At 44.7% G+C, this 13,748-nt stretch overlaps 1 protein-coding gene across 6 annotated transcripts in view; it reads left to right on the forward strand.

The window, feature by feature from the left end:
- The window catches only part of SLC6A6 (solute carrier family 6 member 6), a 108,600-nt gene that overhangs the window by 85,509 nt on the left and 9,343 nt on the right, over positions 1 to 13,748 (forward strand). For 5 of the 6 annotated variants that reach the window (XM_061618432.1, XM_061618427.1, XM_061618430.1 and 2 more), the window contains 3 exons: positions 3,391 to 3,528; positions 4,699 to 4,801; positions 11,813 to 11,913. In XM_061618432.1, coding sequence (XP_061474416.1) covers positions 3,391 to 3,528; positions 4,699 to 4,801; positions 11,813 to 11,913 — 342 coding nt within the window. The remainder of the gene's footprint in view (positions 1 to 3,390; positions 3,529 to 4,698; positions 4,802 to 11,812; positions 11,914 to 13,748) is intronic. The other variant, XM_061618428.1, reaches the window with a different exon arrangement.

Raw genomic sequence — 13,748 nt, forward strand, 5'->3', positions numbered from 1 at the left:
AAGCTGGACTATAGTTACTTTGCAACAGAAAAAAAATATAGAAGCATACTTTTTTAAAAAAGGCCCTAGGTTAAGGACAGGTTTTAATGCAATAGCCTGTGCGTTAGCCATATAAAGCAAAGTACTAATGCAGCTGTTGCTCATTAACAGAAACAAATGTGATGTATAACTTGTATAAAGAAAATTACTTCTATTCCATGTGTAATAAAGTAATAGGAGAATGTATAGGCCATGAAATAATTGCTAAATTGTAAGATGCAGTTCACACATGCCTTTACATCACCTTTAATGATTTGCTACAGAATGTGTGCACTGTTTTGTACTGGTTTTAAGGTGATACCAAACCATGGAAGTTTGTTTCATATACATGCCATTACTTGCTATTATATTTATCAAGTGATGAACATGCATGTATGAATAATGCCAGAGATCATCACTTGTCTTACAAAAATTGCTGAAATGCAAAAACTGAATTATAACTTCATGGATCAAAGTGTTTATCAGTGAAGCAGACATCACTCTAAAGAAATAATTGTGTGGGAGCTATGGGCCACCTACCGTGAAATGTAAACAAGAGAGACCAGGATTTGGCCACACTAAGGGCACAGCCCAAGTCACCTTTCTGCTAGGCTGGGGGGAGTTGGATGCCGCAGCCTCCTGGCTGTGCTGGCAGGCTCCAGGCTGGGCTCCACCACCACCAGCCATCACCAAGAGCCTGCCAGTGCTGCCGGAGGTCCACTGGGGACGGCCAGCCCAGCGGATGGAGGGCTGACAGAAGCCAGCAGAAGCCCCCATACTGGGGCGTTCTGGAGGTGTGGCAGGGCAGAGCCACAGGGGGGACTTACACGAGATCCTCCATGGGTTCAGAACCCTCCCTGGGTCCCAATCCACAGGGAAACTCCACCGGCCAAAAGGCCGGCACAGTAAACAAATTGTAATGGCTGTCTACGGGGAGTGCTTACTCTGCAGGAGGCCAATTTGTGGGAGCTGGCTTCTTCCTTCCCACTTGTGCGCACAGCTCCTCACGGAGCTGGTACTCCACCAGGGCGGTGGCTCCTGAGCAGGAAATAGATTCTGCCGAGCTTTCCATTGGCTGCTCCTCCAGCCTCCCCCTCCACTGGCTTCCCACCATTTGGATTGCTCTGTAAGTCTGCATTGCTGTTTATTGCAAAGTCTTAACAGCCTCTTTACTTTGTGACAGAAGAATGGCAGCTTTATGGAATACAAGCTTTACACTGTAAGCCAGGCTGTAGTTCTTTCTCTTGTAACAACTGTTCATAAACATTTATTTCAAGTATCTATACTCCACCCTATAACCAAGTTTTTTTGGTTTACACCAAAAATAAACTGCATACAATAAAATATATAAAAACAGGGAAAATAGATAAAGTAGAGCTAGAACAAATTAAAAGGGAAAATTTTTCTTTCATGTGGTGCCAAAATCCGTATTAGTTTTTAAATGTTTGGTGAAAACTTTCTATGCTGCCAGGCTTAATTGTCTAATCTCTTTCTGTAATAGTTATCTTGTTTGATCTGTAATTTTGTTTTTATGTGGTTTTTATTGTATACATAATTGTTGTACGTTGCTCTGATATTTTTCATGAAATTGTGGCAGAAAGTATTTTTCTAAATAGACATCAAGTTGGGTGCCAGGGGAGCCCTTTGTGGGAGATATTTCATAGCCAGGCTGCCACCACTGAAAAGACCTGCAACACCTCACCTAATGGGGACACCTGGAGGAGAGCCTCAGAAGGTCTCAAGGTCCAGGCAGATTCATGTGGAGGCAGGTCATCCTTCATATACCCTTGTGGTCAGGGAATCTGAAGGATCACCTGCCTCCACATGAATCTGCCTGGACCGTGAGACCTTCTGACTTAAAAGGTGAAAGCCAGCACTTTAAATCAAGCCCCAAATCAGACTGAGAGCTACTGAAGTTGGCAGTGCACCAGCCAGTGTGATACATCCATACTGCCTCGTATCATTAGCAAACTTAAAGCTATTTTCTGAACTAAGTGGTTTCCAAACCACCTTCAAAGTCAACTCCAGCTGAAACTCATTGTAATAGTCTAAACATTACTAGGCAACAATCATACTTAAGGACCATATAACTGGCTTCTCTCTAGGCTGCTTCCTTTGCTTTGTACATGAAAATGTGTTACTTTCCTAATAAGGCGGCCCCAATTTACATTGGCTACCTTGCTTGGTATTCTTTTTTCTTTTTTAATTATATGGTGATTTGTAAGTTAGAGAAATTTAGTTCTGTTCACCTTTTAATGTGAACCTTCCTATTGTGCATTTCCTGAAACAATATGCAAACTTGACTCAACCCTATTGGGAGGGTGGGGGGAATATAAATAAATAAATAAAACTCAAACGCAACTATTATTTCAAATTTACACTCCTCTGAATTTTGTGATGCAGTTCTCTAACCAAAGTTCTATGTGTTCAGAAATGTAGATACTGGGGGAAACTGTGCATACAAATGCGCATGTATTAGTGAAAAATCACATACAAAATAGGTTATATTAGGGGAAATTGCATGCAAAATGTGTGTATTAAAAGAAATTAAAATCCTGAAAACCTTTTGTGAGTTGAAAAACAACTACAAATGGATATGAAAATGTGGCACACTGAACCTAAAGACTTAAATACTGAGAAACCAAATTTGACAGATTTGTCCATCCTGAGTGGTTGCCTAAATGTGAGACCAGGATGGTTAATATGTCTGTTTCTCTATCCCTTCTTGATTGTTTACAGTGAAGACAACTGGTCTTACAAAGTACCCCTAAGATTCCCCTTTTCTGAGCGTCTCACCTAGATTTACATTCTTATTTTAATATAAGGAAATGGGTGTTGATTTGATCCACATTACTAGATGGAAATAGGGGACTTGTGAACAGATTGTCTGTCCTTTGTACTGCTCTGCACATGCTCAAGGAAAAGGGGGGAATTGCTCTCCTGAGGAGCTCTCTGCATGCAGAGGGATGCTTTTTAAATCTGCATGAATTTAAATTTTCTTTCTAAGAAGCACTTTGTTTTTATCGTCCATTACAACATGCAAAGTACTGCAACACACCACATCTCTAATAGACTAATGTTCTTTTTCATTTGATCCATGAGTCTTACATATGTAAGCGTGAACTTCAAGCATAGGGTTGGCTAATTTTAAAAAATGGGGGGAGGGCTTCTGAGAGCAAGGCCACAGCTGAACACCACTCACATGCTGTAACCTTGACTTGCTGAAAGGTTCAGCAAGTGAACGGATTTAGCTTCTCCACTAAGAGTGCCAACGCTATTTCCAAGGGATGCTTTTTAAAATAAAAGAATGGGAACACATTTGTGGCATTTGTTCAGGATGTCTTTTTTTCCCCCCTTTTCCTTCTGTGACAGTTTGTTGAAGTTGAAGGACAGATCACATCATTAGTTGATCTGTACCCATCCTTCCTAAGGAAGGGTTACCGACGGGAAATCTTCATCGCTATAATATGTTTCCTCAGCTATCTTCTGGGACTAACTATGGTGACTGAAGTAAGTACGAGTGGCTGATGCAGCTTTACTTTTCAATATGAATCCATTCTGCAACGTCAAGTGGCACAGTGCAAGAGGGTTATAGCTCCATGGTAGAACACGTTTCACACGCAGAAGGTCCCAGGTTGAATCTCTGGTATCTCCAGGATCAACAGGATCAGGAGAACTCTTCTCCCTGAGACCCCAGAGAGCTGCTGCCAGCCAGAAAACACAATACTGGGTTAGATATACAAATAAACGGACCTGGGCATGAGACACATTCTGTGGGTTTTAACCAGTGCTAGCCCTGCTCAGAGTAAACCCAGAGTGAACCTAACTTTGGATACAACCCCTCTATTCCTAAGAGAGAAGCAAGGTTCTTCAAAGGGTTACTCTGTCCAAAAACAAAAAGTTGAGAACCCCTTATCCAAATCTTCAATTTCTCTGAATTCACCAGTGGTGCCATTGTAGGCCCGTGCCAGTTTAAGCCCTATATTATTAGTGCACCTTTTATCTAGCACTGCATTTCCCCAAGGTGAGCTTTTGCTCAGCTCTCCAGGATATTGTATTATAAATTGCTGTAGATATGCACCCAACAAAGTTAGTCAAATGTGATGGGTGTGGGAAGTGTATGTCCAGGTTGAAGTTTAGCTCATTGTAGTTAGAGCTTGATGAAATTCTTCTAGAAAATACTGAACAAATGGGGGGAATGTTGTGCATGAGAGAAAAATCTCATACTGAGGGGAAAGCAATGTACCAGCATGTACATTAGGAAGCTTCTTGATGAGCAGTTCTTCCATATATTTTGGTCACATTATAGCAATTTCTGTTGAAGACCAGTTGTTTTCCTCCATCATATTTCTACAAGCACCCATCCTAAAATACTGTCCTTTAAAAAGGAAATAGTTCAGTGTCGGAGCAGTTTAATTTTGGCTTAATTTTGGTCAATCACCAGCTCTTTCAAAATGCCTGCTATATAGGAAATAAGTGCAGGTTCTGGAGAGGACAACACTATGTACTTATAACTTCAACAGTTGATTGACAGCTATATTTGTAGATGGGTAATCTTCTGCAGAGTGATTCATAGATGTGAAGGATAGGGATGAAGGTCAGCTTGCTTTTCACAGTTTTTGGGGGGTGGGATGGTGTATTAATAGCACTCATGGTTTTTTTTCTTGTCCTCTTTTTCAGGGTGGCATGTATGTGTTTCAACTCTTTGACTACTATGCAGCTAGCGGTGTATGCCTTTTGTGGGTTGCATTCTTCGAATGCATTGCTGTAGCCTGGGTTTATGGTGAGTAAGGAGTAAATGTCAGGCCTGGTATCTTTCCTGTAAGAACAATGAAAATTACCAGATAAGGGGAGGTAGGGGGAGGGAGACAGAGCTAAAGTAAGGGACTAAGTGGCAAGTAGAGACTTTCTCACCTTGCCTCCTCCTGGGATTCAGCCAGCAGTTTCAGATCTCCTGGGACACATTCTCCACCTTCTCATTTAGTGCCAAAGACCATCCATTGTGGGGACACATTGCCTTGTAGTCCTCCAGGAGCCATTCATAGATTGTGGAAGTCTGGTGCTGAGGTCCGGAGAGTCTGGAACTTGGTGGATCATTGCCCCAGTTACATGATATTACTCAGTTTAGTGTTATTTTATTGATAGTATTTTTGTTCTTTTGTTTGATATTTTGTTTGCCACTTTGTAAAAAGTGGGATATAAATGTATAAAATAAAACTAGCAGCACTCTGGGTAGACACCGCAAGGGGGTTGGGGCAATGGGTAATATAGTTTGTGTGCTGCCTGAGGGAGGCAGCTCTTTCCTTAATTCTGATCTCCCTATATGGGCAAGAAGATTGCCTATCTGGATTAAGAGATGGTAAATCTACATAAGGACCCAACATGCCAGTAGATATATCTAACCACAGTGAGACTGTAATGAGTTAGCTAGATGTCAGAGATGGCAACATAGGGACCCGCAAGTCCTAGGAAGGACACAAGTGAATGTCCCTTGGAAGTACTAGTGGTTTCCCATTCTTGTGACATAGCAAGAATGCTGGAAACGATATGACAGTTCAGTTACAAGCCAGCTTTGTATAGCAATGTTACAAGATGATAGATGCATAGCACTGCGTTTATTCCTGAACGTGTACGGCAGGGTGGGGAAAATGTGGCAAGGAGGGAAGAGGAAAGAGAGTGGCAGAAAGAGTGGCTCTGGCCCTGCCCTCCACCAGTAGTGGCTCCTGACATTTATCTCCTTTAGGAATGCAATCCTCAGCAGAAACAATATAGGGTCATAGCTATTGGATAGGAAGCTGAGAATCATTGTCCTAAATCGGAGCAGCATAATTGATTTTTCCATGTAGGAAATGAACTAGCTTTTAAAATATAAAGTTATCATTATATTACACACTGTATTGTGAGAGAAGCTGAATCATACTGGATGTGGTGGCCAGTTTGCACCTTTCAAAAAGTATCTCCCCTTTCCAGCAAGATATTCACAGGAAAAGGCATGAAAGGTTTCACTGAGAGGAAAGTGAATGGGTCCTGGCCACTGTATCAGTGTCCTCATACTGCTCTATGGCAATGAAACATCAGCCTGGATATACTTTGGAATGCACATTTATATGTTGTTACATGTGTGCATGTGAATCCCCACACGTGTATATACCCACTGGGTACTCAAAGAGGCCACCCCTGAGAGTGTAGAGGAACCTTTTGCTGGAATTAAACTCGCATGTCACTCCTACGTGTATATAACCTTGCCTTCAACCCCAGTAAAGCACACAAAAAGAAAAAAAAAAGGTTGGTTTATTGAAAGAGGAAACAGTAAAAATATAGCATTTTCAATTACAATTAATACGAGCAGCATTTAACTTAACCCAATCACTCATTTCCTAATGTTACAGTTAGCATAAGACAGAAACCCTAAACTCAATCATGTTCAAAGTTGCACCAAATCATACAGAAAGAAAAAGAGAAAGAAAGCCAAGAGATGGGGGGTGAATATACTTTTCCTGAGGAATGTAGCGAGACTCTAGGTCTGAATGGAACTTCCACATCTAGCCTGTGAGCCAAAGCCCTGACCTTACTGTAACCTTTGCTAGACACAAAAAGATTTATTTATTTAAAATATTTCTATCCCTGTCTTCTACCTTACAATATTTAATATTTATTTTTTTATTATTTAATTTGTATCCCGCCCTTCCTCCCAGCAGGAGCCCAGGGCAGCAAACAAAGTGCTAAAAACACTTTAAAACATCATAAAAACAGATCTTAAAATACATTAAAACAAAACAGTGTTAAAAACATTTAAAAAAACAACTTTTAAAAAGGGTTAAAAACATTATTAAAAAAACATATTAAGCAATTCTAACACAGACGCAGACTGGGATAGGTCTCAACCTAAAAGGCTTGTTGAAAGAGGAAAGTCTTCAAAAGGTGCCGAAAAGATAGCAGAGATGGCGCCTGCCTAATATTCAAAGGGAGAGAATTCCACAGGGTAGGTGCCGCCACACTAAAGGTCCGTTTCCTATATTGTGCAGAACGAACTTCCTGATAAGATGGTATCTGCAGGAGGCTCTCACCTGCAGAGCACAGTGATCGACTGGGTATATAAGGGGTAAGACGGTCTTTCAGGTATCCTGGTCCCAAGCTGTATAGGGCTTTGTACACCAAAACTAGAACCTTGAACTTGGCCCGGTATCAAATGGGCAGCCAGTGCAATTCTTTCAGCAGTGGGGTGACATATTGGCGATACCCTGCCCCAATGAGCAGTCTCACTGCTGCATTTTGCACCAGCTGCAGCTTCTGGACCAACCTCAAGGGCAGCCCCACATAGAGCACATTACAGTAATCCAGCCTGGAGGTTACCAGTGCGTGGACAACAGTGGTCAGGCTATCCTGGTCCAGAAATGGCCGCAGCTGGTAACAGGCAGTCCTAGCCACTGAGGTTACCTGGGCCTCTAGCAACAAAGATGGATCCAGGAGTACCCCCAGACTACAGACCTGTTCTTTCAGAGGGAGTACGGGTACCCAGGGTGGCTTACAATAAAACCATACACAATACAAATCACAAAAAACATTAAAATACATAAAATACAGTTAAGAAATCTAGGGGAGTGATATTAAAAAATGGAAATGGAGTGCCTTCAAGTTGATTCCGACTTATGGCGACCCTTTAAATAGGGTGTTCATGGTAAGTGGTATTCAGATGTGGTTTACCATTAGGGTTGCCAGGTCTCCGGTTTTCTGCCGGAGTCTCAGGGAAAATGGGGCCGTCTCCGGCGTCCGGCCATATGTCAGTCAAACTGGTGGATCTCCGGCTTTGTAGCGGCCCCCTCAGCCACGCATGCGTGAAGAGGCGGTGGCTGTGGAGGCCAGGCTGGGCTGGCTCCTCCTTAGGCCCAGAGCCAGTTCCCCTGCTCCGGAAAGGAAAAGAACTCTTTCCGGTGGCAGCTCAAGCTTAGCAGCCCCGCAGAGCTGGCTCGCCCGGTGGAGAGAAGGCAGCGACTCTTGCCTGGATTCAGAGACCCCAATTGCTTCGGCTAGCGGAGCCCAAATGCACAGGAAACTGTTCAAGGTGAGGCTGCCTTGATTTAGCCCTGTCCACTTTGGAACCCGTTTCCTCGCTTTTGTGTTATGTCTGGCCCCGAGATCTCCCTCCCCTCCCCCGTCGCTTCTCCCTTTCTTTCTCCACCCACCCCCTTTCCCTGGTAATAACGACATGTATGCCCTCCTGCCCACATTCTAGCAACTGGGAATGTGCCAAGCACCGCAGCAGGCAGCTGCTGCCACCCACTCGCCTTGCCCTGCCCCCTCGCGCAATGCAACGGACCCCCACCCCAGAATCCTGCGCCCCCTCCTCTTTCCCTTGGGAAAAAGGGGTGAGCCGGCGAGGAAGGAGGCTCTCTTTCAGCCTCCCCCCCTCAATTCAGGGCTCCCAAAGGCTCCCGGTCTCCTCTCCCCACCCGCCAAGCCCCCAATCGAGGGGGGGGCAAGGCTGGCATCGGCCGGCCTCCCTTCCCCTCGCCTGCTGGTCCCCGGCCGGCCCGTGTGGTGCCTGGGGTGCGCGCTTCCGCCGCCTGCGATGCAGCCACTTGCGGCTGTCAACCTCTCGCTCAGCCCCTTCCTGCCAATTGCAGCTCTCACACACTCACACGCACCCGCTCTCACACACACGGCGCTGGGAGGGAGCGCGGCGGCACAGTCAGACAGGCGGAGCCGGACTCGGCAAAGCTGGCAGGCGAACACTCACGCCCGGAGATGCTACCGCGCACGTGCGTATGTGCGTATGTGCGTATGTGCGTATGTGCGTACGTGCGTACGTGCGTACGTGCGTATGTGCGTACGTGCGTATGTGCGTACGTGCGTACGTGCGTATGTGCGTACGTGCGTACGTGCGTACGTGCGTACGTGCGTGTGTGCCCACACACCGAGCAAGGTAGCCCAAGCCGCTGCTATAGTCTGAGCGGGATGCTCTGGGAGGGTGGCATGGGTAGCTGGCTGGCTGGCTGGCCGATGCCAGCCTTGCCCCCCCCGATCGGGTGCTTGGCGGGTGGGAGAGGAGACCGGGAGCCTTTGGGAGCCCTGACTGTGCCGCCACGCTCCCTCCCAGCGCCATGTGTGTGAGAGCGGGTGCGTGTGAGTGTGTGAGAGCTGCAATTGGCAGGGAGGGGCTGAGTGAGAGGTTGACAGCCGCAAGTGGCTGCATCGCAGGCAGCGGAGGCACGCACCCCAGGCACCGCACGGGCCGGCCGGGGACCAGCAGGCGAGGGGAAGGGAAGGGAGGCCGGCCGATGCCAGCCTTGCCCCCCCCGAGCGGGGGCTTGGCGGGTGGGGAGAGGAGACCGGGAGCCTTTGGGAGCCCTGAATTGAGGGGGGGAGGCTGAAAGAGAGCCCCCTTCCTCGCCGGCTCACCCCTTTTTCCCAAGGGAAAGAGGAGGGGGCGCAGGATTCCGGGGTGGGGGTCCGTTGCATTGCGCGAGGGGGCAGGGCAAGGCAAGGCGAGTGGGTGGCAGCAGCTGCCTGCTGCGGCGCTTGGCACATTCCCGGTTGCTAGAATGTAGACAGGAGGGCATACATGTCATTATTACCAGGGAAAGGGGGCGGGCGGAGAGAGAAAGGGAGAAGCGACGGGGGAGGGGAGGGAGATCTCGGGGCCAGACATAACACGAAAGCGAGGAAACGGGTTCCAAAGTGGACAGGGAAGGACACACTGTTCACTGTGGACTTTCACCGTTAAAACCATTTGGAACAGAAAAAAGATCAGAAGAGCTCTGTATTGCTAATTATAATAAGGAGTTTTGTAAAGACTGCACTAAAGAGTATCAGAAGCTATTGTATAGTGACCAGCACTATGGAAGCCCCAAGAGTGTTGACATCAAAAGCGAAGGAAAACCTCTACATAATAACAAAGAAAAATAACAAATTTTGTGGAGGCATGTTGGGAATGCTAGTGAAATGGACAATGGAAAGGAGGACAGTGGATACTCCTCTTTGTTGGCCAGTCAGTACGAGCCCACAGATAATGACGATAGTATGCTACTGGCAGGAAACATAAGTGATACACATATATGCATATTCTTTATCTTTTAAGGAGGCAAGTCCTAAATGGGGGGTGGGGGAGAGAGAACACACACCTCTGCATTATTTTAGAACAATGAAATGGTATATAAATAGTCCCCTGAAAATATATGTAGGTGACATTGTGTACTTTGTAAAGCCAGAAGCAAGTAAGCTAGATTAAATGTTCCCTAAATGTGTTGAACTGTGACCTGGCAGACCAGGGTTTGAATCCCCACACAGCCATGAAGCTCACTGGGTGACCTTGGGCCAGTCACTGCCTCTCAGACTCAGAGGAAGGCAATAGTAAACCACCTCTGTCTGAATACTGCTTACCATGAAGATCCTATCTGGGATCAACTTGAAGGCAGTCCATTTCCATTTTGCATCACCCTAAGCTTGTGAGAAAGAATGACCTTGTCACTTCAGATGGACCTAGGAACACCCTATTTTAGATAAGATTTCTATTTTAATCTCCAGAGAATTTTTTTTTGAATGGTATGCTCCAAGCAACTGTGGTTGATACAATGTATCATGTTTAATGATGTCACTAGGGCCTGCCCCGTGACGTCACTAGGGCCCGCCCCGTGATGTCACTAGGGCCCGCCCCGTGATGTCACTAGGGCCCGCCCCGTGACTAAGGCCCGCCCCATGACGTCACTAGGGCCCGCCCCATGACGTCACTAGGGCCCGCCTCCATTTTCTCAGGTTTTTGGATGGTTCCGACCTGGCAACCCTATTTACCATTGCCTTCCGGGGACATTAAAAGATCTCACCCTCCCTTAGTTCTTGTGTTTCCATGTAGCCTGGATGCTCCTAGGGTGCTTTGTGTAGAGTGAGAAAGTCATTGGTGCCCCAAGCGTTGCTGCTGACTCCGCAAAGTGCTAGGTTTAAATATACTTTGAATCTTCATTGAACTGAATGTAAATTGGGAGATGTTCTAGTGAGCGATTTGGTAGATGAAAGAATATCCTGTGTCTTGATTGTTCTACCTCTCTGGAGTTAAACCTTCACCTGCATCCTCTGGAGAAATTGTGTAAGTGTAAATTAAGCTTATACCTTAACTTGTGTGGGTTTTGTTGTCTCGAGCTTTACCCTGGACACAGCCCATTGTTTAGTTAAAGGGATTGTTAGTGAGCAAACCTGGAATTTGAAACCTTTCCTATTACCTGTTAACTCTGTTGGTACATGTTTTCCTGAGGTCAGCAACTCCTCTTTCTCACCCTTCTGTGGTTTGGGGCCAATATGAGGCCTGCATCATAGAGGTTACCCAAACTATAGATTCTTCTACTCTGATCCACTGAGATGAATCTGAGAATAAAAACTCTTATTTTATTTGAGCTGGTCTGAAGTTTCAGATGGAAGTTTTGTTTGCCTGCATCATTGTCTATGATACAACGATGATACTTACTGAGCCTCTGTGTGGCTCAGGGTTGCCATCACTTTTACTATGTGATGTCTGGTTAGCTGCATCACACTGTGAAGGAGAAACAAGAACTTTAACTTCTATAGCAGAGAGAGAGAGAAAGAAACCTTAACCAGATTGGGGAACAATAGCTGTTCCAGCAGGCACAAAAGACAGTACAAAAAAGTGGAAGATAGTGTGGATTTTTCAGGGTTCTTTCCAGACTCTTTGAAAACACACGTTTCATTTCAAAAATTTGGCACTCCTGTCATTGTGCGGTTAGAACCAGAGCAGACATTTCAATCCAGACTAATAACATTTCCTTTCCTTGTTATTGAACTCTAGGCGCTGATAATTTTTACAATGCCATTGAAGATATGATTGGTTACAGGCCCGGTCCCTGGATGAAATGGAGCTGGATTTTCATCACACCAGTTCTCTGCGTGGTGAGTGCTCAAACATTTTGGCTAAAATATGGTTTCACATGTTTAGTAGACTTAGCTAGTTTATTATTTTACTCCTTGCCTCCTCCAAAGTGGCTTCATGGATTAAGGTACCAAGATAAATATGTGTAATGCATCAATACATTACTCCAGTGTCAAAAGATCTCCACTGGCTTTCAGTTTGTTTCCATGCACAAATAAAACTACCACCTTTGGCATTTAAAGTAATCAATTGGAGCATCTAAAGTAGTCCCTGGAGGACTGGCCACTTCTGGATTTTGCTGTCCTGCCAGATCCATTTCTCCACCCCTGCTTTAAATGTTTCTATCTTTTTGTCCGCTGACTGTGCTGTTTTAAGCTTACTGGAGATTGTTTAGAACTGTATTTTTCTATTTTTAGTGTTGTTCACTGCCTTGAGGCCACTGGCAGCAAAAGGAAGGGTATAAATTGTATACATAAACATACATTAATTTTCCATATTTTATTAGGGGAGGACAGTAAGCAAGCATTGTTAAAGGCATTGGAATGTGATGAGTCAGTGCCTTTATATAGCCCCTCTGCCTATTTCAGTTAAATTTACATATGTTAGCATATAAGAAATGCCAGGAGAAATGAATCTATAGAGCTAGTGTTTTTTGATGGATTAGTCTACAAACATACCATAAAACAAGCACCATTGAACACAGTAGGACTTGCTTCTGGATAAAATGAATAGGACTGTGTTGCATGTTACACAACTTCAAAAAGGTAGAAGCATTCATATTAAGTAAAAACAAGTAGGTACTGCTATGAATTAGGGATGGGGTGAAATTCAGTTCAGTTCACATTTAAAAGTGAATCTACCTAGTTTATATTTTTCAAAACAATCTTGAAACTGAAACACAGCCATCCTTTGAAATTCACAATTATCTGATTTTTGCAGTGCAGTTCTCTAGCCCAGTAATGTATACAAAAATGCATATACAAGGGTAAAGTATGAAAATAACATACAGATAGTGTTGTATTACTGAAAATAAAAATATTAGGGAAAACATTCTTTGCAAAAATGTGCATATTAGTCAAAATTGCATACAACCATGTGTGTATTAAGAAAATCTCAAGTAAAAAGACTAACTTTAAAAAAAACCCTGACGTGGAAATGTGTAGAACTGAACCTAAAATGGGAGAAATTAAGAAACTGAGGGAAACCAAAACTGACCCATTCCTACTATGAATTCATTAAAACCTTCACAGTCTTTGTCGTGTGTAGTAGTGTAGCACAGGAGTGGCCGCCACTGCCACTGGTGTGCCTGCACCTCCCTGTCACCTTGCCCTTCTCCTTCCTGGTAAGGGACGGCAACACAGCTGCCAGGAGGCAAGGTGCGCATCGCCTCCTCTCCCCATCAGCTACTCCTGGTGGCATTTAAGTTAGATTTTTTCCCTTTTACTGCACATCAGAATTGTTTGCACTTGCTGCACAACAAGTCAACTTTTTAAAAACACTTGGATAGGAAGAGGATGCAGAAAACAATTTTGGATTGCCCTCCCCTTTCTCTTACAATACTGTTCTCATAAAGACTCTACTAGGCTAGCATAATAGAGAAGTTCTCCTACATTGTATGAGGATGCACATAATTCATCTAGCGGTGTGACTGCAGGGCAGAGGAAGCAGGAAGGGAGCTTCCTTAATAGAAAAGAAGGAACAAGATATATGTTGTTTGCTGACTCCTAAGTTCCAAAAAGGAAGTGGAGAAGGTTCCAAGCTTTAAGAATCCCATTCTCTTCAAGTCCACAGCCTCTTGTACATACAGAAAGTCTCTGCGCAGACTTGGGGATGAAAGCAAATAACAGCAGCAAAA

Source organism: Rhineura floridana, chromosome 3 (assembly GCF_030035675.1).
Source record: "Rhineura floridana isolate rRhiFlo1 chromosome 3, rRhiFlo1.hap2, whole genome shotgun sequence".
In the NCBI taxonomy this organism is placed as follows: domain Eukaryota; kingdom Metazoa; phylum Chordata; class Lepidosauria; order Squamata; family Rhineuridae; genus Rhineura; species Rhineura floridana.